At 38.8% G+C, this 25603-nt stretch overlaps 1 protein-coding gene and 1 long non-coding RNA gene across 2 annotated transcripts; one reads left to right on the forward strand and one right to left on the reverse strand.

Moving 5' to 3' along the window:
• The first annotated feature begins 337 nt into the window (after positions 1-337).
• Positions 338-25277, forward strand: LOC123701700 (exportin-2). The gene is made up of 19 exons (XM_045649205.1): positions 338-723; positions 1179-1324; positions 3351-3543; positions 4353-4498; positions 7631-7831; positions 8342-8512; positions 8842-8971; positions 9378-9541; positions 9761-9950; positions 10174-10274; positions 10986-11172; positions 11580-11736; positions 18923-19014; positions 19535-19755; positions 20678-20775; positions 21606-21773; positions 23519-23681; positions 24099-24243; positions 24796-25277. The coding sequence occupies exons 1-19, from the start codon at positions 639-641 to the stop codon at positions 24948-24950; spliced, it is 2913 nt and encodes a 970-aa protein (XP_045505161.1). The 5' UTR covers positions 338-638; the 3' UTR covers positions 24951-25277.
• Positions 5418-7310, reverse strand: LOC123701701. Its single transcript, XR_006752772.1, has 2 exons — positions 6995-7310; positions 5418-5454 (listed from the first exon to the last, which is right to left on the reverse strand). It is a non-coding gene; the product is annotated as an uncharacterized LOC123701701 (long non-coding RNA).
• Positions 25278-25603: the final 326 nt, after the last annotated feature.

Below are 25603 nucleotides of genomic sequence, written 5' to 3' on the forward strand. Positions count from 1 at the left end.
ATGAAGAATGCAGTAATCGCAAAATGGCGGTTTTGAGATAAACGCGGGAAAGACATTTTTACTTATTTGAGGAAGATGTTTATATTTTATAGCCGTTTATACTTTATAGCCCTTGAAATCTATCAATAAAATTGGAAAAAAAATACAAGCTTTACAAAGATAATTATCATATATATCATAAATTAGTATATCCATTAATAATGCGTATTATTGCGTTGAGGTTTAGCATCAGGCCAGGCATCAACGTGACGTGCACACGTTGTGGCAAGCAATCGCGGAATGAAATTGTGTCATCAGATTGAGGGTTGGATGAATCGTGAGTAGAGAACGCTCAATCGCGACTGTAACAAATTGTGTCAGCAGATTGTGGGTTGTGTTGAACCGTGAGTAGGGCCTTTTACGTTTCACCAGTCTGGACCCGGCATAACCAATGGCATAACATGGGCATTAATTTGACAGGACGGCCATTTTTCTAGTTCGTAATTTTCATACTTGTCCATTTGTCAGTGTCAAAAATATAATTAAACGGTTCGTAATAGAGGCATTGGAGGCATGTTCCGTGTTCTTCAGCGAATTATTAAGAAATAACTTGTGTTTTACATATTATACTTAAATTTATAGTTTACGCGTTATATAAAATGGAAGTCACTGACGAAAATCTTGCTACTCTCGCTAATTACCTTCAACAGACACTAAACCCTGATCCAAACATTCGAAGACCGGGTGAGTATTTTGCAATTGAGCAGCTACTTAGATTTCGTTCGTTGGTTAAACTATATTTGTTAATATCTACTAATTCGTATGCATTTGTTACTTGCAAAAAAATGTTTGTTAGTTAAAAATTGTGATTGTGTGAATACAAAGTAACCTATATGTCGAGTAAACTTATTATAAAATTATATACATACACCGAATCATTCGAATTTCGAGTTCATCGTATTATGAAGACTCTTGAGGTGTTTTATGTATCCGACTTTTATTTAATAATTTTACTAGTTCTTGGATACCTACCTAACTAACTGTCCATGCCCTTGCCTGGGCTTAAAGGTACCACATATCATTGATACGCCTTATAGAGCCATAGCCATGTCCTTCTCATACACAAGTAGCAACTATTCCTTCTAAAAAGTTCCTCCCCAAAGGATTTTGATCAAAATGTTTCTGTTATTATTCCACAGCTGAAAAGTTTTTGGAGGGTGTGGAAGTTAACCAGAACTATGCTATTCTTCTTCTTCATCTCGTTGATAAGGATTCAGCTGATCTAACAATAAGAGTTGCCGCAGCAGTAACTTTTAAAAACTATATCAAGCGTAATTGGGCTGTGGTAAGTTTTATACCTCTATTTGAATAGGTAATAATATGTTAAGTAATTACAATATACCAATTCATAATAATTACAGTTTGTTTCAAACTTAATGGCTGTTCGGAAGTTAGCCTCAAATGCACAAGTGCGGGTAACCGACCCTTAATGTTCCGGTAATATCTAAAATTGTTTTCTGACCATCACAGCGTTCGATGTTCGAGCCTCCAAGTTTGAAATGTACTGTAATAAAAAAAAAAAACTAATTCAATTCAACTTTTAACAAAAAAAAAAAAATAAAAAAAAAACTGTAAATTTTTATGATCGACACAAAGTATTGTTATTCGTTAGTTATATACACACAAGTTATTCCAATTAAGTACCTAGGTCTTAGAGTATATATACTATCTATAGAGTGCGAACAACCAAGTGGGAACAGTAGGCACAGGTGGGAACAACACGACGCTCCTGCCGCGAGCAGTTGTGGTTGAGTGCTCACGAAGTGCGTTGCTCTGGATTTTTTTCATATTTACGAATAAACGTGGTGAAATGTGCAGTTCTATCTTGCAAAAACGATACTAGAAAATACTGAAAATTGAAATCCACTATCACATTTCATCAGTAAGTCGATTGTTAAACATAATTTGATGAAAATAAATCTAGCATCGCGGGGGTGAAGAGTAGGTGGGAGGCGGACACGCGCAGGCTCGCTCGCGCGCCTCACTGCCGCCACGTGATCGTAGTGATGTGACCTGACCAACGCGGCTGTACTCGATATACCTAAAGTTTACTAGAAGAACTATATTTTAACAAATTATTTATTTAACTTTAAAATTAAAACTCTTTTAAAAATGTATTATAAATAAATTTGTGGTGTGTTTTGTATGATACACTTTCTAAATTATGAATGCGAATGTATTATAGTGTAAATGTAAAGTATGTAATGTTACGATATATTTTCTGAACCGCTAAATATAATAATAAAATTGAATAAAAAAATTATTAATATTATTTATTATATTATCATTTTAAATTATTAATTATTCCTTAATATTTTTTACCATTCTTAAAACATTATTATTATTGTTTGATTTATTATTAAATAAATAGCACTAAACCCGATCTTTTATTTTATTAACTTTATTATTTAAAAAGTACTCACGTTTTTCTGATATTCCAATCAAACATATTTTTTTAGAGTACTTATAATTAATACAAGAAAATTTCTTATATAATGTTTAATATTCAAATGGAATAAACAAACTTTATTCAGTTGGTAAACAAATTTAAAATTACATATTTATACTTTATTCATATATTTTTCCTTTAATAACTTATTGAACATAAAATTTACTTATGATACATATTTATTTACATAACTTATCGATAGTTCAACACGCAATTTATATCTACCCATCCCTATTTGTCACACACACATCTATATAGTATCTATAGCTCATCTGCCTACGATGCGCACTATGCAATCTGTGCAATACACTCGCTCTATACTATTGTAATATATACTCTAAGACCTAGGTATTTAAAATTGAATTGTGTGTTCTGATCCTTTACTCTCTGTTTTTTATCTGTACCTAGATTATGAGTATTAAAACCACCAGATGACTCACTCATATGCTCTAAATAGCACCTTTACTTTTCTCTCAATCACTAATGTTCTACTCTTAGAAGTTTATATTGTAATTTTTTGTGAAATAGTCTTATAAAGAGCCTACTCTCTTTATAAAACTGTTGTCTCGTTATATAAATGTAAGCTATGATATATTTAAAATACTGATAAATGAATTAAACTTGTGTCTATACATCACTACATAGTATAACGCAAAGTCACTTTCTCTGTCCCTATATCCCTATATGCTTAAATATTTAAGACTATGCAACGGATTTTGATGCTATTTTTTTATATTTAGTGATTCTCAGTGAAGGTTTTAGTTTATAATTTATTAGGTTTTAGACAAAGCGGGTGAAGCCGCTGTTCAAAAGCTAGTAACTTATAAAATGAAATAAAATGATTATGTTTCAAAATTTGTAGGAAGAAGATGGAAGGGATTGTATACACGCATCAGATAGAACAACAATTAAAACCCTCATAGTGTCGCTCATGTTAAAATCGCCAGAAGCAATTCAAAGACAGTTTAGCGATGCGGTATCTATAATTGGTAAATCAGACTTCCCAGAGAAATGGCCTGGACTTATTACGGAAATGGTGGAGAAATTTGCTACAGGTAACATTTTCTACTAAATATTATGATTGTTTTATTAGAAGAATTTTTTTTTAATGTATTTCTAGTGTATTGTCTAAAACCACATATCTTTTTTTTTCCTTTTCATGTTTATATGCTCTGATGTTTTTATTATGAAGGTAGGAATACTTATTTATTGTGAGATATTGTTTTATTTAGGGCCGATTTTTCAATCCTCAGTTAAAATTTATCCATCCAATAAAGTATTACACGAACATATTAAAATGTCACCTGTAAACTGTCAAATACGGTCAATTGGAATACATTTTTGAAATGGTAGTTTAATATGTTATTCGATGAATAAGTTTTAACCAAGGATTGAAAAATCAGCCCTTATATGAAAGAGAAATTGCCAAAAACTGCTATAAGCACTTAATTCACAATTTTTCAGCGCAGTTAAGGTTTTAAGTATTTACTGAAAAATTTGTAGCTTAGATACAATTTTTCATTTCAAATTTTAGCCACAACTAAAAATTACTTTATTTAACAAAGGTGATTAGCCTGTATAAACACATGGGGCTGCTTACAACATATTTTATACTAGCTGTGCTCCGCGGTTTTACCCGCAGTGCTCCGCTTCTGTTGGTCTTAGTGAGATGATATATAGCTTATAGCCTTCCTCAATGAATGAATCTAACACCGAAATAATTTTTCAAATAGGACCAGTAGTTCCCGAAATTAGCCTGTTCAAACAAACCAACAAACTCTTCAGACAAAGACTCTTAGTACAGATTGTTTAATAACAAACTGTTTCATAAACAATCTCAGTAAGTACATTTTTTATTTTTCAGGTGATTTCCATGTGATAAATGGTGTGTTAAGAACTGCACACTCGCTGTTCAAGAGATATAGGTATGAATTCAAATCACAAAAACTATGGGAAGAAATCAAGCATGTTTTGGAAAATTTTGCCAAACCCCTCACTGATCTCTTTGTGGTGAGTATTACTTTAAATTATAAGTTAATTTATATAATAATCACTACACAGTATAAATCAAAATGCTGTCCTTGTCTGTCCGTCCATATTTATGCTTAAATCTATTAAGTGCAGCTTTAAGTAACAGATTCATCTAATCTAATATATATATTATAAAGGCGAAAGTTTGTAAGTATGGATGTATGGATGTTTGTTACTCTTTCACGTAAAAACTACTGAACCGATTACAATGAAATTTAGCACACATATAGAGGGTAACTTGGATTAACACATAGGATAGTTTTTATCCCGGAAATCCCACGGGAACGGGAACTTTGCGGGTTTTCCTTTGCAAACGCGGGCGAAGCCGCGAGCGGAAATCTAGTTTAATTATATATATCACACTTATATTGATTAGGATATAGCATTTTGTGTGTATAAACTTATCCATAATTGATTTTTTTCCAAACTTAAAGTAGAACCTATGAAGTACAGTGCGACACAAAAGAGATGACAAAAAATGAGGGCGCCACCGTCGCTCATATAGCAACACTGATACTGCGACGCAAGCAATCTTGATACTATAGAATAAAAATCAAAAAAATAAAAAGTAATAAATACCGCGATTTAAAGTTGTTTCATTCATCATCGTGTAAATTTAAGACAAAAATACATTAGTATTTTAAATGACCTACCTAGGTCAAATTTTACTTAAATGTATTTGGAATTAGTTTATAGAAATCGGTCAAGCCATTTAGACTGCAGAGGCGCACATAGAATCAAACATACGAACAAACAAACATACATACATACACCTCAAACCTAAGGCTCAAACACATTACGCTCCTTCTGGGTCCGTCAGGTAAAAAAAACAAGGTGATTTGAAAACTAAATATTTTTATTTATTTTTTGTAGATATTCTCCTTCATTTTTACTCCCATGCTCCACTATCCTGCGTACTGTGCTTTCAGAAACCCCTATAACAAACGAATTAAGATGAATAAAATCAAATAGTACATTTAACATATTTATTTAGTAGCTTAAAACTATTTTTTTTTTATGTCGGAGGCCAAGACTCACTTTGGATCCCTGCGTCCACTCTAGTAGGGGAGCGGGGGGCACGTTGTTACAATTTTTAGATAATTATTAATATCACAAAATCTATCAAATAATGTATACATTTGATTGCTTTTACCATTAGTGTGTCTATTCGGCTAGTAGAATAGCATTGGAAAAATATTAAAACTTACGTAATTTTTCCTATAATAGAGAATTAATGAAATGAGTCGATTGGAACAACTTACCCCTGACTTGGGGCTAGTTGTTACAGCTTCGGGGCACGATGTTACAGTAGGTAAATAAACAAAATGAACAATAATAATTAATTTATTTTTTATTATTTCAAAACGTTATGAATAAAAGATACTATTTTGAACAGTCTTATAACATTTATGAGCAATTATAATAACTATCTATATCGTAATTTTCCAACTTTTAACAGTAATAATCACATAGCTTTGGCAGGAACTTTCTTAAATCTTTTATAAAATACTTTTTTATGACTGAATTAGAAAACTTCGTCAGTAAATATTCTGTGGTAAATATCAACATGTAGGTAATAAATTATTTATACTTTTTTAACTTGTCACTTCAGTCAAACTAAAATCTAACATTTTCAAGACACTTTTCTTTTCAAATTAAACATTTTGCTTGCTTTACGAATGCTCGTTTTATTCTGCAGTACTTCTGCCGCAGCAGATTCATAAACTTCTTGACTAGTAATTGTACCTAGTACAGCAATTTCTAAAGTCAATGAGATGAACGATAATACAAGGTCTGAGGCAAGTTATTACATGTAACAACCTACCCCGAAAAATTGTAACAACCTGCCCCATGGTATGTTTTTTAATTAAAATTAAAGCCGCCATTGATGGATATTAATAGCAGAATAAAACGCTATTACAAATTAAAACTCGATGCATTATGAACGTTCGAGGTGAAAAGAATTTAGAGAATAACAAGCATAGACAGCAGGAATCAAAAATTTCGTATAAGATTTTGTTACTTAATTGATGGAAATCGAGACACGTGCACATAACCTAACAGTTTGCCGCTCGGCGGGTCACTTATTGTTTTTTTGCAACACACTATGTGATAAGGAAACAAATGAGGCCACTTACGTCTACCAAAGAGTTTAAAATCCCGGTAAAAAATGCGTGTAACTTCTTACCCCTGTAACAACGTGCCCCCCGCTCCCCTAAGTAGCAAGTAAGGATTCATAGATAGCTGTATGAAAATAGTTATCACTATACTATTTAAGGCTGGTTGGATTGGATATAACTTCTTGACTCAAATTGTGCTGGTCGCACTATAAAAACTAGTTTTTGTTTACATACAAATAACCTCAAATTAAATTTCAAAAACGTAATAATCGCCATAGATACGTACATTAAACACTCGTCACTAATGGAATATTCTATTTTACGTAGTACTGAGCAAAAATAAATAGAATCTCACCGGTATAATCTGCTGTACGTCTGTAAACGTTTTCCAAATATTTTTCTCGTTTTTCAGCTTGAAATTATGAGAAACACCGAATGAAAACTTTATATATGGCATCACGGACACCGCTACGTTTAACCTTTTTCATGATTTCTCCTTTTTTGAGTAAATTTCTTGTTTAAAATAACAATTTTATCTCAACTTCACCAAATAAACAACAAATTTTTATTCAACTTGACAGCTGCATTGATAATTCAGGGTTGCCAGATAATGAAAAAAAATTAGTTCCAAATTAATTAATTTCATCTCTTTTATGTCGCACTGTAGCAATGAATATACTAATATAAATATAATTATAAGTAAATAATAATAAGACAATATTTTTATAATATAATAAAAAGGCGAAAGTTTGTATGGATGTATGGATGTGTGGATGTTTGTTACTCTTTCACGTAAAAACTACTGAAATGATTACAATGAAATTTAGCACACATATAGAGGGTAACTTGGATTAACACATAGGATAGTTTTTTCCCGGAAATTTCGGGAGTTTTCCTTTGCAAATGCGGGCGAAGCCGCGGGCGGAAATCTAGTATTTTTATATTTTACTAAAGTTTATCATTTTAATTGAGTTAAAATCTAATATTTCAGGCCACCATAGATTTAACGACGAAACACGCAGACAACCCACAAGCATTGAAAGTTATATACGGATCGTTAGTGCTTATATGCAAAGTGTTTTATTCACTCAACTATCAAGATTTGCCCGAGTTCTTTGAAGATAACATGCCCATATGGATGCCGAACCTATTGAATTTGCTGCAGATTAAAGTGCCGTGCTTGGAAACTAATGTGAGTGAATTGTTAGGTTTTTTTTTGGAACGAAGTTCGTTATCGCGCGTTGCTAAAGGGAGTGGAAAAAATTAAGAAGACAATTTGTAGCTACACTTTTTGCTTTGCTTTGTAAGGACATATTGCGCGTGTTTATCTGTCAGTCACTCTCTCTCTCTGATATAGAAAGGAAATTCGTTCCACCCAGGTATCTCTTGATACCTCTCAGTTTTTTTTTTGTGAATATTTTGTTGTTACCTTTTTTTCAAGTACAGCCACATACATACATTCAATTGACCGTTTTTGTACAACAAAGGCTTTTTAATAACTCAGGCCCCGGAACCACAGACACAATAGAAAATCTATTGTGTCTTGGACCGATGGGGCCGCTTGGGGTTCAATGGGTTAAATACTCATATATATTTTTATGGTATGTATGGTAGTACAATATTTGCTGGGACAGTAAAATGATCCCTACTTACTAAACACCTTTTTTTAAAATAATAATAACATTGGCTTATGGTATTTTAGGACGATGAAGACAAGCCCGGTGTTATGGAACAGCTGCGTACTGAGATTTGCGAGTGTGCCGCATTGTACGCGCTAAAGTATGAAGAGGAGTTTGGCCCACACGCTCCCAGCTTTGTGACGGCTGTCTGGAACGTTCTACTGTCTACGGGACCACAGACTAAATATGATGCGGTTGGTATACTGCTATTTATTTATATAAAAAAAAATTGTTTTGTGAAATTATAATTTTATTGTTGGTCTGCTGAATTTTTGAGTAGTTTTAGTTAGAAATTAAACTCAAACTAAAACATTTATTTATTCAACTAAACTTCGTTTATAAGTGTATTTGAACTGTCTAACTATATAAAAATAATAACTTACCGCCAGTTTTTAAAGCAGTTTCTAAAATAAAAATATAGTTTATGGATTATATCTTCACTACTAATTTATAAACATTGAAAAATATACGAATATAGCCATATGTATATATATTTTATATATAAAATAACATTTTGTTTTAGTTAGTGTCAAATGCACTGACGTTTCTCGCAAAAGTGGCGGAGAAGAATAGTTATAAGAGTCTGTTTGAAGACCCAGCTACTCTCAGCAGTATTTGTGAGAAGGTGGTCATACCGAATATGGAGTTTAGGGGTATGTACATTTTATATTTTCCCGTATTTGTTATTGAAAAATGTAATTTGTCTATTGACTGGCCTGAGCGGAAGGCCTTTTTTTTTTTTTATAGTGGGGAAATCTTCCAAAGATACCCACGGCCCCCGGGGAAGGAGCCGTGGGTTATGTCGGATTCTTACCGACTAAAACCCCACTGTGTTCCGTCGAGCCGCTTTAATGAGGGGGCCGCGGGTATTTGTTAGAATTCTTCCGCAACTGAGCGGAAGGCCTAATTGTTGCATATCTATATATTTTAAGTACCTTTTTATTTCAACTCAATTGTATCTTCTATTTTTCATTCAGTTCAGTTCAGTTTTCAGTATTTTCAAAAATTAAAAAAAAAGCGAAGCGAACAGCCAATATTTAATGTACATAATAATTTCAGAGTCAGACATGGAGCTATTTGAAGATAATCCAGAGGAGTATGTCCGTAGAGACATAGAGGGTTCGGACGTGGACACTCGCCGTCGAGCCGCCTGCGATCTAGTAAGGACTCTGGCCCAACATTATGAGGAGAAGATTATGGCCATATTTGGACAATATGTTGAGGTATGTTGGCCATGACAAAATTTATAGAATATCTTGTGTATGAGTGGTCGATAAATTAGTAGATGCTTATTAATGAAGAATTATTATTTGCTATATTGCCGCTTTATTACTACTCCTCATGCAAATTTGTAGGATGCATATTATGATAATTTAAAAATGTGTTGCACAATTTTCTTCATATTTACTTCTGTGAAGAATAATATGTATTCTCCCGTCCAGGTGATGCTGAAGAAGTACGAGGAGAGCGGTGGCCGGGAGTGGCGCTGCAAGGACACGGCATTGTTCCTGGTGACGTCACTCGCGTCACGCGGCAGCACGCAGGCGGCCGGCGTCACGCGCGCCTCGCCGCTGGTGGACCTGGCGCACTTCGCCACTGCGCACGTGCTCACCGAGCTGGGCAAGCCGCAAGGTGAGCGGGGCGTGACCCCGTGACGTCACGCGGCAGCACGCAGGCGGCCGGCGTCACGCTGGTGACTAACTGGTGTCACGCAACCCGCTGATGACACGCGTGTTTTGCTGCCCGGTAGTCGGTACACAGATTTAAATGTTCTGAACATTTAAATCTGTTCACATACGGTTTGTTATAAACATTTAAGAGATGAATGCATTAAGATACAATTATTTTGTTTCAGTTAACGAGGTGCCAGTGTTGAAAGCGGATTCTCTCAAATACATTATGACATTCCGGACTCTACTGCCGAACGATTTGTTGATCACTGCCCTACCTTTACTAGTGAGTAAATATTAATTTTGAATTTCTGTTAAATTTTATTTTTATTTTTATTTTTTTATAAACAGGTACAGTTACAGATTGTAGAACAATACCTTATATCTAGCTCTTATCTAATAATACATATAAATTCTACAATCCAATTAATACCGTACACAGCTTACTTATACCAAGCTATAGCCAGGAACAAAAACAAACTAAGAACAAGAAAATTCTAACAGAGTGAAAAAAAAAGCCACTATTTAAAATACAAAAAAAAAAAAACAAAATACGTTGTTACAGAAATGAAATGAAATAAATAAATGAATCTAGATTCTAATAGTCTACAACCTTCCTTTTAAATCACTATTTAATTTTTAATAGTTATAGTGATTCAAAAGGAAACTTTTAGTATGTACATATAATTTGTCATGTTCTACACCACGTGGGCGAAGCCGCGGCTACCAAAGGATAAATTGTGCATACACTAAAAACTCTTTAATTGCATTTTTTAAGCTATTGCATAGCTTCTATCGCGGGCCTTGACCGCGGGGACCGAATCGAGAAATTCCGTAACGAAAAAACCTCACGCTCCCCACTCCAACGGGCGGAGGTGTGGCTTGAAGGCATAGCATGCAATAGCTTTACCGCGGCAGTCCCCGAGTGTCACACGTCGTTTTTTTCTTTCAGTTTAAACGTTTTATAACATTGCTATAGAAAAATACTATATTGCAGATACAACACATAAACGGTCGCGGCGTAGTTTGCACGTACGGTGCGTGCGCGGTTGAGAAACTCCTTGCAGGCGGTATGGTCCCGCGGGCTGCGCTCGAACCGCACGCCCCGGTGCTGCTGCACTCGCTGTTCACCGCGCTCGGCAACACGAACGAGCCCGCGGAGCACAACGAGTATGTCATGAAAGGTCAGTGCAGAGATATGACCAGAAATGGCCAGATACAACACATAGCGGGTATAATATAAGAAGGAAATAAATAAAATCTAAAAATCACAAAGTTAAGATGTGGATGTGTGGTTGTAGGGTTGAATTTTTATCTTGGTTTGGTAAACGTATTCGTCGAATATCGAAATGAACCATTTCAGGTCACGGACATCATTATTTAAATTTTCCCAGATAGACTTATTATGAGCAGATTATTTATTTTTAAATTTGTGTTGAAGTCAAGTATTTCATTTTATAATACATTTTCATACGAAGTAGATAAGATTTAATATTTTACCCATTATGATTATTTCCCACCTATTAAAAACAACTTATATGTCATCAATTACCCTCCCCAATCATAAGAAATAAAAACTTGTATCTTCCAGCAATTCTACGCACATTATCCTGCCTCCGGGAATCGTCGCTGACATACTTGGGCGAGGCGTTGCCAAAACTGGCCAGTCTACTCGCCGTGGTCACTAAGAACCCCTGCAAGCCGCACTTCAATCACTATCTGTTTGAAACATTGTCACTTTCTGTGTCGTGAGTATACTCAAACATTTATTTATTCAATTGACCCAGCCTCCCAAGCCACAGGTCGTGGGTTCGATTCCCATTGCAAATATTTGTGGGATGAACATAGATGTTTGCTCTATGTCTGGGTGTTAATTATAATATATAAAGCTACACTACCACTGACTCACTGACTCACTGACATCGGTTTTCTCGGAAACTACGTGGAAAGTGGGGGGGATAACGACGTGATCGTGTAGAGGTGCGCCGAGTGACCAGAGGAAAAATATAGCGATCTCGATCATCTTCGAAAACCAAGTGGACCCCTGGAGGTGCGCAAAAACGGTGCCACCTGGAGGGGGGGTGTCTGAACAAAAAATGCTCAGAACTGGTGGCGATTACCAGGGGTGGTGGGAAAATGGGGATTTTCGCGAAAACAAGATGGCCGCCGTACTTTGCCAAAATCGCCGTTTATGAATCCTTACGTCTCAAATTTGGCACACGTGCTCTATTCAAGCCGGCGAATCGATCGGTGCCCCGTTCGAGTGGCTCCGGGCCCCCGTTTCCAACTTCCATACAACGTAAACTCCAACGGCCCGCGGAAACGGTGCGAGTTGGGTGGGGGGTCCCGGAACTAAAAATGATCACCACCCTGGGACGCTACCAGGGAGCCATAGTGGGACGCTCGATTTTGGAATTTTTCCATTTTTGGCGCAAACATAAAAACGTAAATTTAGACGAGGTGGTGCAATGGAGAAATACAACAATGACGCATTCGTACTCGCCCAGCTCCCAGGATATCCAGAAAAATCCGAAATCTTAAACTTTCCCTCATCTCTCGAAGACGGTCAACGGCCCGCGCAAACGGTAGCAGCTACATCTGGGGTGCTCGAACTAAACTTGGAGTAGACCTCGAGCAATTACCACAGATAGTGAAAAAAATTCAAAATGGCGGAAAAAATGGCCGCCGCCATACAAATTCTAAAACGGCCATCGCTGGTGTGATCGCGCTGAAACTTGGCACAGGGGCTTTAATCGAGCCGCAAATTGAGGTGGCATACTCATAATCGAGTTTCCATCGCTGGTTTCCGAGTTTCATACAACGCGAAATTCGACGGCTCTCCGAAACGGCGCGAGATAGGTGGGGGGTGTAGAACTAAAAAAGGATCAGGAAGATGGGGCGCTACCAGGGCAATCGAGAAATTTCAAATTGGACGCAATTTTTTTTTTTAAAATGGCCAATTTTTCGAGGCAAGATGGTGGCGCCAGTTACTTTACGATCGGTCTGAAAATTGACTTTTGTGCTCTGATCGGCCAGATTTACAAAACTGCATACTCAGAATTTCTCTCCGACCCCCGGTTTCCATTTTCCATACATCACGTAATTCAACGGCTCTCTGAACCGGTGGCAGGTAGGTCGGGGTCGCCAAAGTAAAAAATACTTCAAAACCTGGTCCGCTTCCAGGCATATAATTTTTTTTGTTAAAAAAGCGAAATTTTTTTTTTCGAAAATTTTGTATGGAAATTTCCATAGTAGGAAGGGTGATTGAATAGCAACGGCAAAGGACGGCGCCGCGGGCTGCTTGCTCTCTCGCTCTCGAAGGTCGACAGCCTCCCGGAGTAATAAATATTTATTAACTTTTGAACTACCGCACGAGCCAAGCGAGCCAAGCGAGCGTAGCGAGCGAATCACGGCAGCGGCTGGCGTAAATATTTAAATAGGTAGCGAGGAGCGAAGCGACGAGCGTGTTAGGTTAACTTTTGAACTACTGCACTAGCCAAGCGAGCGAAGCGAGCAAGTCACGTCAGCGGCCGGCGTAAAAATTCAAAGAAGTAGCGAGGAGCGAAGCGACGAGCGAATTAGGTTAACTTTTGAACTACTGCACTAGCCAAGCGAGCGAAGCGAGCAAGTCACGTCAGCGGCCGGCGTAAATATTCAAATAGGTAGCGAGGAGCGATTAAGCGTCGAGCGTGTTAAGTAAACTCTTGAACAGAAGCGACTTTAGGGCGATTCCCACTCAAACAAAAAAACTACGTAGGTTAAAAACTATTAAAACTACGTTAAAAAAACCGACTTCAAAAACGGAAAAGTAGGTTCTTATTTTTAGTGCCGAAAACATAATGATTTTGATTTTAAACGAAGCTACTAAAAAGACTGAAGTTTTCAATACGTAATAATATATTCATCTTCACACATTTATTGAGTGAATGAGCTAATCGTTCACGCTTTATAAGCGTAGGACTTACACCAAGAGTAGTGTAGTTTTTGTATCGAAAATAGCCAATTTTTTGTATTGCGAATAATGTAATTGAATTGCAAGTAGGTAGTTCTTGTATCAAAAAATAGCGTAGTTTAATAAGTGCTTATGCTTGGCACCGACTTCAAACCTATATAGTGAATAACACAACTAAATAATATGTAGTAACTAATTAATTATTTTTTACTTTTCCGTTTTTGAAGTCGGTTTTTTTAAAGTAGTTATTTTTATAGTGTAACAATATCTTATTCGATACACCCTTTGACTTTAGTCCTATGGCTTTCACTTAGATATTTTTAGTGCCGAAAGCATAATGAATTTGATTTTAAACGACGCTACTAATGATGACTTGAAGTTTTCAATATGTTTTATACATCTTCACACATTTATTGTCTTGAACAGTTTATTATGAAAAGTCACCGCTATTGATTAGACACATCAAAAAAATAAAATTCGGGATCACGTTTCAAAAATTTAACCAATATTTGAATAAGTAATTTATAAGCAGTTTCGACTGACTGTAGAATCGCTGTTAGCAGATGTAACAAATGGACAGGAAATTCGAATGCATTTTCAAATGACTGAAGATTTCTGCTCTGGGATGAGCCGCGAGCTGCTTGCAGCTCGCGCACCGCGCGTCCTCGAAGGTGGACAGCCCCCCGGAATAGAAAATATTTGAATGGGGAATTTATAAGCACTTCGATTGACTGTGGAATCGCTGTTAGCAGATAATAACAAATTGACTGGGAATTTTATTGCATTTTCAAATGACTGAAGATTTCTGCCCTGGGATGCTTCGCGGGCTGCTTGCAGCCCGCGCACTACGCTCCCTCGAAGGTGGACAGCCTCCCGGAGTGGAAAATACTTGAATGGGGAATTTATAAGCATTAACGACTGACTGTAGAATCGCTGTTAGCAGATGTAACAAATGGACAGAAAATTCGAATATATTTTCAAATGACTACCCTATTGCTTCAACCCAGGGGCAAAAGGGGCTCGCGGGCTGCTTGCAGCCCGCGCACAACGCACCAGCTAGTCATATATATATAAAGCTACACTACCACTCACTCACTGACTGACTGACATCGGGTTTCTCGGAAACTACGGGGAAAGTAGGGGGGATTTTGACGTGATCGTGTAGAGGTGCTCCCAGTGACCACCAGAAAAATATAGCGATCTCGATCATCTTCGAAAACCAAGTGGACCCCTGGAGGTGCGCAAAAACGGTGATACCTGGAGGGGGGGTGTCTGAACAAAAAATTCTCGGAACTGGTGGCGATTACCAGGGGAGGTGGAAAAATGGGGATTTTCGCGAAAACAAGATGGCCGCCGTACTTTGTTAAAATCGCCGTTTATGAATCCTTACGTCTCAAATTTGGCACACGTGCTCTGTTCGAGCCGGCGAATCGATCGGTGCCCCGTTCGAGTGGCTCCGGGCCCCCGTTTCCAACTTCCATACAACGTAAACTCCAACGGCCCGCGGAAACGGTGTGAGTTGGGTGGGGGGTCCCGGAACTAAAAATGATCACCACCCTGGGACGCTACCAGGGAGCCATAGTGGGACGCTCGATTTTGGAATTTTTCCATTTTTGGCGCAAACATAAAAACGTAAATTTAGACGAGGTGGTGCAATAGAGAAATAAACCAATGACGCATTCATACTCGCCCAGCTCCCAGGATATCCAGAAAAATCCGAAATCTTGAACTTTCTTACAGCCCGCGGAGACGGTCAACGGCCTGCGCAAACGGTAGCAGATACATCTGGGGTGCTCGAACTAAACTTGTAGTAGACCTCGAGCAATTACCACAGATAGTGAAAAAAATTCAAAATGGCGGAAAAAATGGCCGCCGCCATACAAATTCTAAAACGGCCATCGCTGGGCCGATCACGCTGAAACTTGGCACAGGGGCTTCAATCGAGCCGCACATTAAGTTGGCATACTCATAATCGAGTTTCCACCGCTGGTTTCCAAGTTTCATACAACGCAAAATTCGACAGCTCTCCGAAACGGCGCCAGATAGCCGGGGGGTGTAGAACTAAAAAATAATCAGGAAGATGGGGTGCTACCAGGGCAATCGAGAAATTTCAAATTGGACGCAATTTTTTTTTCAAAAAATGGCCAATTTTTCAAAGCAAGATGGTGGCGCCGGTTCCGTCACGATCGGTCTGAAAATTGACTTTTGTGCTCTGATCGGTCAGATTTACAAAACTGCATACTCAGAATTTCTCTCCGACCCCCGGTTTCCATTTTCCATACATCACGAAATTCAACGGCTCTCTGAACCGGTTGCACTTAGGTCGGGGTCGTCGAAGTAAAAAATGTTTAAAAACTTGGTCCGCTTCCAGGCACATAAAAATTTTTGGTAAAAAGCGAAATTTTTTTTTCGAAAATTTTGTATGGAAATTTCCATAGTAGGAAGGGTAATTGAATAGCATCGGCAAAAGACGGCACCGACGGGCTGCTTGCTGCCCGCGCACCGCGCAACTTCGAGGGTTGACAGCCTCCCGGAGTAGAAAATATTTATTAACTTTTGAACTACCGCACGAGCCAAGCGAGCGAAGCGAGCGAGTCACGGCAGCGGCCAGCGTAAATTTTTAAATAGGTAGCGAGGAGCAAAGCGACGAGCGTGTTAGGTTAACTTTTGAACTACTTACCGCACGAGCCAAGCGAGCGAAGCGAGCGAGTCGCGTCAACGGCCGGCCTAAATATTCAAATAGGTAGCGAGGAGCGAAGCGACGAGCGTGTTAGGTTAACTTATGAACTACCTACCGCACGAGCCAAGCGAGCGAAGCGAGCGAGTTGCGGCAGCGGCCGGCCTAAATATTCAAATAGGTAGCGAGGAGCGAAGCGACGAGCGTGTTAGGTTAACTCTTGAACAGTTTATTATGAAAAGTCACTGCCCGCTATCGATAAGACGTTTCAAAAATTTTACCAATATTTGAATAAGTAATTTATAAGCAGTTTAGGTAGCGAGGAGCGAAGCGACGAGCGTGTAAGGTTAACTTTTGAACTACCACACGAGCCATGCGAGCGAAGCGAGCGAGTCACGGCAGTGGCCGCCGGCCGGCCTAAATATTCAAATAGGTAGCGAGGAGCGAAGCGACGAGCGTGTTAGGTTAACTTTTGAACTACCTATCGTACGAGCCAAGCGAGCGAAGCGAGCGAGTCGCGGCAGCGGCCGGCCTAAATATTCAAATAGGTAGCGAGGAGCGAAGCGACTAGCGTGTTAGGTTAACTCTTGAACAGTTTATTATGAAAAGTCACTGCCCGCTATCGATAAGACGTTTCAAAAATTTTACCAATATTTGAATAAGTAATTTATAAGCAGTTTCGACTGACTGTAGAATCGTTGTTAGCAGATGTTACAAATGGAAAGGAAATTCGAATGCATTTTCAAATGACTGAAGATTTCTGCCCTGGGATGAGCCGCGAGCTGCTTGCAGCTCGCGCACCACTCACCCTCGAAGGTGGACAGCCCCCCAGAACATAAAATATTTGAATGGGGAATTTATAAGCATTACCGACTGACTGTCGAATCGCTGTTAGGAGATGTAACAAATGAATAGGAAATTCGAATGCATTTTCAAATGACGGAAGATTTCTGCCCTGGGATGCTTCGCGGGCTGCTTGCAGCCCGCGCACTACCCTCCCTCGAAGGTGGACAACCTCCCGGAGTGGAAAATACTTGAATGGGGAATTTATAAGCATTAGCTGTTAGCAGATGTAACAAATGGACAGGAAATTCGAATGCATTTTCAAATGACTGCCCTATTGCTTCAACTCAGGCGCAAAAGGGGCTCGCGGGCTGCTTGCAGCCCGCGCACCACGCACCCTCGAAGGTCGACAGCATTCCAGAATAGAAAATATTTGAATTGGGAATTTATAAGCACTTCCGATTGACTGTGGAATCGCTGTTAGCAGGAAATTACAAATGGACTGGGAATTCCAACACATTTTCTAATGACTGCCCTATTGCTTCAACCCTGGGGCAAAAGGAGCTCGCGGGCTGCTTGCAGCCCGCGCACAACGCACCAGCTAGTCTTATATATAAAAATGAATCGCAAAATGTGTTGGTAAGCGCATAACTCGAGAACGGCTGAACCGATTTCGATTATTCTTTTTTTATTATATTCCTTGAAGTACGAGGATGGTTCTTATGTAGAGAAAACGTAAACATGTACCACGGGCGAAGCTGGGGCGGACCGCTAGTCTTCTATATAAAAATAAGTCGAGTTTTCCTTCCTGACGCTATAACTCAAGAACGCACCAACAGATTTCCATGGTTTTGCATTCATTGGAAAGGTCTCGGGCTCCGTGAGGTTTATAGCAAAGAAAATGTGTCTCTGGTGGCGAAGCGGAGTTCGCCAGGTTTGCTGATAGTTAACTATACAAGTATTTATTTAAAATTATTAATGTATGTTTATCAGCCATCTGGTTTCCAGAACACAAGCGAAAGCTGCAAAGACCTTTCCTGTGGTTCTTAAGCACATGTATAATGTTTATCTGCTTCTTTTAAAGCGACTGATAGCGATATCTGAGTAAAGAAGGAACATAATCTTGTTCTAATGTGAATCGGTTTGCATATAAAATACTAGATTTCCGCCCGCGGCTTCGCCTTCGCAGTCAAAGAAAACCCCGCATAGTTCCCGTTCCCGTGGGATTTCTGGGATTGCGTAATTAGCCTATGTCTTTTCTAGGGTATCAAAATATCTTCATACCAAATTTCATGAAAATTGGTTCAGTAGTTTAGGCGTGATTGAGTAACAGAACAGACAGACAGACAGAGTTACTTTCGCATTTATATGTATGGATTAGTAAAATGGTGTGACATTAAACATCTTCAAATTTATCATTTTTACAGTCATTTACTTAGATTTAACTTATCTTTAAAATATAAGCTAATCCAGGCAGTAAAAAAAATGCAAGATTTAATAATAATATGCTGATTTATTTTAGATTGGTGGTGAAATCAAACCCAAGTGCTATTACGGCATTTGAAGATGCGCTATTCCCGATATTCCAAGAAGTGCTACAAAATGATGTCCAAGGTATGTTTTATTGTTATAGAGAAACTAGGACTGTTGTATTAAATTTCAATAAAATGTATAAAGTGCTGAGTTTATCATATATATTGTTGTTGCTACATTATACTCCTGTTTTATCCAATTTGTTACAAAAAAAAATACATTATCACTACATAGTATAAAACAAAGTCGCTTTCTCTGTCCCTATGCCCCTTTGTATGCTTAACCCATTGAGCCCCCAGCGGCCCGATCGGTCCAAGACACAATTGATTTTCTATTGTGTCTGTGGTTCCGGGGCCTGAGTTATTAAATCTTTAAAACTACTTACCGCCCGCGGCTACGCGCGCTTTCTCTAAAACCTAATAAATTATATACTAAAACCGTCCTCTTGAATCACTCTACCTATTAAAAAACCGCATTAAAATCCGTTGCGTAGTTTTAAAGATTTAAGCATACAAAGGGACATAGGCACAGAGAAAGCGACTTTGTTTTATACTATGTAGTGATAGGGAATTAACCTCAAAACTTGTTTTGTTTTTTGCAGAGTTCATGCCGTACGTGTTCCAAATGCTGTCCTTATTGCTGGAGCTGCGCGGCGCCAACAATGCAGCGGGCGGGGGCGAAGGCTCCGCGTACGCGGCGCTCCTGCCCTGCCTCGTGGCGCCGCCGCTGTGGGAACGGGCTGCTAATGTGCGGCCGCTTGTGCGACTGCTGTGCGCTTTTATAGCCACGCAGGACCAGCTTGTTAGGGCTTCGGGCAAATTGGTAAGTTAGGGACTACCCTTTTTTTCACATTAGTGAAAAAAATAGAGAAAAGGCAAAAAAGTAGGGGGAAGGTGGAAAAAGTGGGTAGAAGGCGAAAGTAGTCAGGGGAAGTAGTTGGTTTGATCGTGGCCAGACCACGATCAAACCAACTACTACTAGTACTATACATACTACTATCTAGAACTATATAGGAAGGTTTCCTGCAAGTTACTGACCAACTCTAACAGTTCTGATGTTGGGGAAGATCAGTATTTGTGGTTATATCCTGCCTCGTGGAGCCTGCGCTCTGGGAACGGGTGGCCAACGTGCGACCGCTTGTGACTGCTGTGCGCGTTTATAGCCACACAGGATCAGCTTGTTAGGGCTTCGGGGAAATTGGTAAGTTGGGGAGGTTGAAAAAGTAGGGGGAAGTAGTTGGTTAGGGTACCGTGGAAAAAGTAGGGAGTTGGGAAATTTGTGGGAGGTACTTGGAAAAAGTGGGAAGAAGGCGAAAATAGTTAGAGGATGTAGTTCGTTAAGTCGTAGTCAGGTCTAAAGCTATATAGAAAGGTTTCTGCTTGTTTCTGACCAGCACTTGTAACGGTGTATTTACATTTACAGCGACAACATATCATTCAAACTCACACGCACTTTTGAATCGTATACTGTAGTTTTACCATTCGCCACTTTATCGGAGAGTGGTTTCTACAGAGAAGAGCCGGAAAGAAACTATGTAGTTCTTTAATAGTTTTCTTCTTCATTGTTTAACGAGCGGTCTGCCCCGGCTTCGCCCGTGGTACGTGTTTATGTTTTCCACCCATAAGAACAATCCTCGTACTTCAAGGAATATTAAAAAATAACGAAATTGGTTCAACCGTTACCAACACATTTTGCGATTCATTTTTATATTATAGATTTACTAATGCACTGAATTTTTTTCCAGACGGCAATGTTGGGCGTGTTCCAGAAACTGATTGCATCCAAAACGAACGATCATGAGGGATTTTATCTTGTACAGACGATGCTTTATAAGTTCGGAACGTAAGTACTTTTTTAATTCTGCGATAATATATATTTAGTTTATGTAAAATGACATGGTGTCTCAAATGAACTAAAACTAATGTTTATTGCATAAAAGTAGAATAGAACTGGCCAAATTTAAATTTATAAAATAAATTTGGAAAATAAATAATATAAATACATAAAAAAAGAAATGTGAACCGTCACGGTTCGCCTGGCAGATGTAAAACACCGTACACACTACTGCATAATATAGACTACTAGGTTTCCGCCCGCGGCTTCGCCCGCACAGTCAAAGAAAAACCCGCATAGTTCCCGTTCCCGTGTGATTTCCGGGATAAAACCTATCCTATGTCCCGATGTAAAAAGTAGCCTATGTCCTTTCTCTGGTATCAAAATATCTCTATACCAAATTTCATGCAAATTGGTTCAGTAGTTAAGGCGTGATTTAGTAACAGACAGACAGACAGAGTTACTTTCGCATTTATAATATTAGTATTGATGTATACACACTATTATATAGCGTTGTTGTTTATCATCATCATCATTCCAGCCTTTTAGGACGTCTAATGCAGGAAATAGGCCTCCCCCAAAGGTTTTTATTGAAGTGAAACTTCTTTATCGGGGTTGGAAAAAAATTTAGTGTAACATTTTTTCGTTACGTGTGACATTTTTCCGTTACGCGCCATCTTTTTCTTATCCCTACCACGCGTGATTCGACGTATTTCTGTCAAGTTGCATATAGTCAATTATTTTTTGAAAAATAAGCTCATAAAGAAGTTTCACTTCTTACGTGTGTACACGCACACATTTTTTTTTAAATTTTTGTTCACATCAAAAAAATTTTACAGGACGGACATGCAACCGTACACAAAGCAGATAATGTCTCTGCTATTCCAACGTCTGTCGTCGTCGAAGACAACTAAATACGTGCGCGGTCTCATCGCGTTCTTGGGATTCTTCGCGGCACACTTCGGCGCTGATACGCTCATTGATCTCATCGATTCCATACAAGCCAAGTGAGTATATTTTCGTCTATTTAAGAAACATACTGTCTTACCACAAAAAACTTTAGACAGGGTTTAACTTTAAGCGCGGGTTATCTTTAATCAGGTTTTGCCGTATTTCACATACTACTCAACTATTGAAGTGACAGATCCCTGGTTTAAAGTTAGACTGTGTTTAAATTGTTTTGTGGTAAGACCATATTTTAACTGGCATTGGTAATATTTAACTACTTTAATTTTAAAGTGATATTCACAGAAACTATCGAATTTTTTCTTTTCTTTATCCACTCAAGTGCGGGAGCCATTTTGCAAAAATCGGGAAATGTGCGGAACCGGCTCCCGGTGCCGCCGCAAATGGGGTTTTTGGCGGTCCAATATTTTTATAAAGTCGATTAACTCAGATTCCTATAACAATAGCACATTTCCAAGTATTTAAATTCATAGATAATAAAATAGTCTATGCCTTGTCAAAACATGGTAACATTTAAATTAATAAAACAACTTGTAAGTCAAAGCAAATGTACCCTTGTAATTTTTGTTACATTTTGTCTGCTAATAAAAAATTAAAACAGCTGTTCAGTGAGATTTTAATATATATTGATCCTTTGTTACACTCTTCTTACGAGAAAATAAAAACATCATACCCTCCCATACATTTTTTTACACATTCCCTGTTTATTTTTTTGTACAAAAAACTACCTACTCAATGTGTCATCAAAAGTGGGCCACTTAAATCATGTGGTTATGTTGTTATCTTGATTTATAGCTAGCCTGTTTTTTCCTTAACATGTCATATAAGTTAGAAAGAGGAAGGTTATTAGACCGTTTTATAAAGCGAACGCAAAACCCCTGTCTGTGGATCGACCGGGAGCCGGTCGCAACGCACCAGCCCCTGTATGTGGATCGACCGGCTCCCGGTCGTTCAGCACTTGAGTGGTTATTGTATTTGTTTTTGGAATTGCGCACTTTTCTTTAGAATTGTGTTTTTGTTTTTGCGAAAGTAGGCTTTGAAAATCGAACAAGGAATTTATTTTAAACTAGTGGCCCGCCTCGGCTTCGTCCGTGGTACATATTTCGCAATAAAAGGTAGCCTATGTCCTTTCTCGGGCATTAAAATATTACCATACCAAATTTCATACCAATCGGTTCAGTAGTTTAGGCGTGATTGAGTAACAAACAGACAGACAGAGTTACTTTCGCATTTATAATATTAAGTATGGATACGGCCTGTCACTCGGTGTAGTTGCGCGCTATGTAACCTTCCTTACCTACCGTTATCCGAGCCGCTGACGGCCCTTATTATTTAGGATTACCGCCAGTGGCTGTAATAAATAAAATTAATAAATCATCATCATCATCATCATCATCAGCCCATATACGTTCCCACTGCTGGGACACGGGCCTCCTATGAGGGTACAGGCCATAATCCACCACGCTGGCCAAGTGCGGGTTGGCGGATGACACATGTCGTCGAACTTTTTAATTCTTCGACATGTCGGTTTCCTCACGATGTTTTCCTTCACCGTTCGAGCAGTGGTGATGTTACAACATGCGCAGATAAATTGAAAAATCAATTTATTTCCTGCGCGCTCGCCTGGTCTCGAACCACGGACTTATCGATTCGAAGTCCGAGGTCTCACCACTGAGCCACCACTGCTCTGCAATTAATAAATAATTTAAAAAAAATCCTCTTGCAGTGGAAACGTATATGCGCTGATGATGATGATAATGATGATGATTTTCTGTACAAATTGCAGCATGTTCGCGATGTACGTGGAGCGCGTGCTGATCCCGGACCTGCAGAAGGTGGGCGGGGCTCTCGAGCGCAAAGCAGCCGCCGTCGGCTGCGTGAAGCTGCTCTGCGACAGCGCGCACTTCAAGCAGGGCTCGCTGGCTGCTCTGTGGCCGCCGCTGCTTCAGGTACAGTGCGTGCGGCTAGCTGCTCTGCGACAGCACTGCAATGGCAGTCTGGACAATACACAATACTTCTTCTTCTTTCTTTCAATACAATGCAGTACAGTGTAGTACAATACAATATAATGCAAATAAAATAAACTACAATACACTTTAAAAAAATATTTCTCAATGCTTTTGAACGCCATCTTCCACGTAAAGTTTATCATCATTCTGCATTCGCTTAGACAAATTTATTACAACAACATTTTTCTTTTGTATTCATAGTACCTTTTCGCGCGCGATTTTGCCTTCTTAACTCCGTGTATTAAAAAAAAAAGATGTTAAAATCGGTTGCGTAATTTTAAAGATATAGACACACAGATGTCGGAAAGTGACTTTGTTTATTCTATCTAATAATAAATTAATAATATATTCCCATAGGCGCTGATCTCCGTGTTCGAGCTGCCAGTAGACGAGTCGAGTCTTCCGGACGACCATTTCATAGAAGTGGACGATACTCCCGGCTACCAACCGCAGTACGCACAACTGGCCTGCGCACGCGCAGGGGATAGAGACCCGCTTGCTAGTACGTAGATACGAGTTTTTTAAAGGAAAAACAACTTGTTTTTTTTTTACTGGTAGTACAATTCAAACTTAAAAGTGGTTCGGAGGTTAGCTGCGAGTGCACGTACACTCAGAAACAGTCATGTTGTTTAACCAATGTTTAACTAAAATTGTTTTCTGTCTGAACGTACGATGTTCCGAGCAGCAACATTGAATCTGTACTTATACCTGGCTAATTTTGAATTTAAAAATAGCCTATTGGACTCGGTAACAAGTTTTTATAATGATGTGAGATATAACCTTAGAGGGATTATTCACACGTTTTTCTTATCTTCACATGTGTGATTGTAACTGAATCCACACTCGATTTTAAACCTAGTTTAAACCGACAAACTTAATTCAAACTTTGTGCACATATCAAGGATCGTTGACAATACAACCATTATTTTTACTAATCTTTTTAAAGCATGTTTTGTAGTTTTATATACTACAGTTAGGGTGAATGGCGACAGTACAATTTGATGAGCTTATATTTCTAAAGCGTGTTTTTTAACCTATATTTATTATCTTCCAGGTATAGACGACCCCAAACGTTATCTAGCGGAAAGCCTAGCGGCTATGTCCCGTACATGCCCGGGCGAGTTACCGCCCCGTATAGCAGCACTTGATGAACCCCATCGTCTCGCCTTACAATCATACCTTGCTGCTTATGGAGTACAACTGTGCTGATATAGGAATGTTGCGCTCGTTACCGGGCTCAATTAGTGGACTTGACCAGTGAAAGTTGAATATAAGACCAGAAAAAGTGTCCAAGTGAAGAAAAAGATATGTTTGCAAAGTGCTTTATTAATAGAAGAACTAAGTTAATGCGCTTGACTGACGAGAAATAAAGAAAAACATGTGAATTTTTTACTGAAAATATGGTCAGTAGTCTCAGGATAAGACAATAAAATTATATGGTCACTGGATTTTAAAAAAACGACGTGTGGCACACGGGGACTGCCGCGGTAAAGCTATTGCATGCTATGCCTTCAAGCCACACCTCCGCCCGTCGGAGTGGGGAGCGTGAGCTTTTTTCGTTACGGAATTTCTCGATTCGGTCCCCGCGCTCAAGTCCCGCGATAGAAGCTATGTAATAGCCCGAGCATGCTCAGGCGTCTCCACTTGAGCGGCTCGGCCAAATGAGCCGCTCATTCGCCTGAGCATGCTCAAGTGGATACAAGTAATAAGCTTGATTGATCATCTAATCGACCAATGGTGACACTGCTTATCCACACCCAACTGGACAAATCATAAATAAAATCAATCATAAATAAAATATTTCAAAAGTGATGTAAATATGTGACTCCCAAGTGTTTCCACGAAATTAATTACAATGAACG

Source organism: Colias croceus, chromosome 22, assembly GCF_905220415.1.
Source record: "Colias croceus chromosome 22, ilColCroc2.1".
Lineage (NCBI taxonomy): Eukaryota > Metazoa > Arthropoda > Insecta > Lepidoptera > Pieridae > Colias > Colias croceus.

What these genes read in the sequence shown, in the direction of transcription:
- LOC123701700 (XM_045649205.1), top strand. Translation starts at nt 639, where the DNA reads ATGGAAGTCACTGACGAAAATCTTGCTACTCTCGCTAATTACCTTCAA. An exon ending in CCCTCACTGATCTCTTTGTG is followed by an intron (nt 4,499 to 7,630) that starts GTGAGTATTACT and finishes CTAATATTTCAG; the next exon opens with GCCACCATAGATTTAACGAC. An exon ending in TCACTGCCCTACCTTTACTA is followed by an intron (nt 10,275 to 10,985) that starts GTGAGTAAATAT and finishes ACTATATTGCAG; the next exon opens with ATACAACACATAAACGGTCG.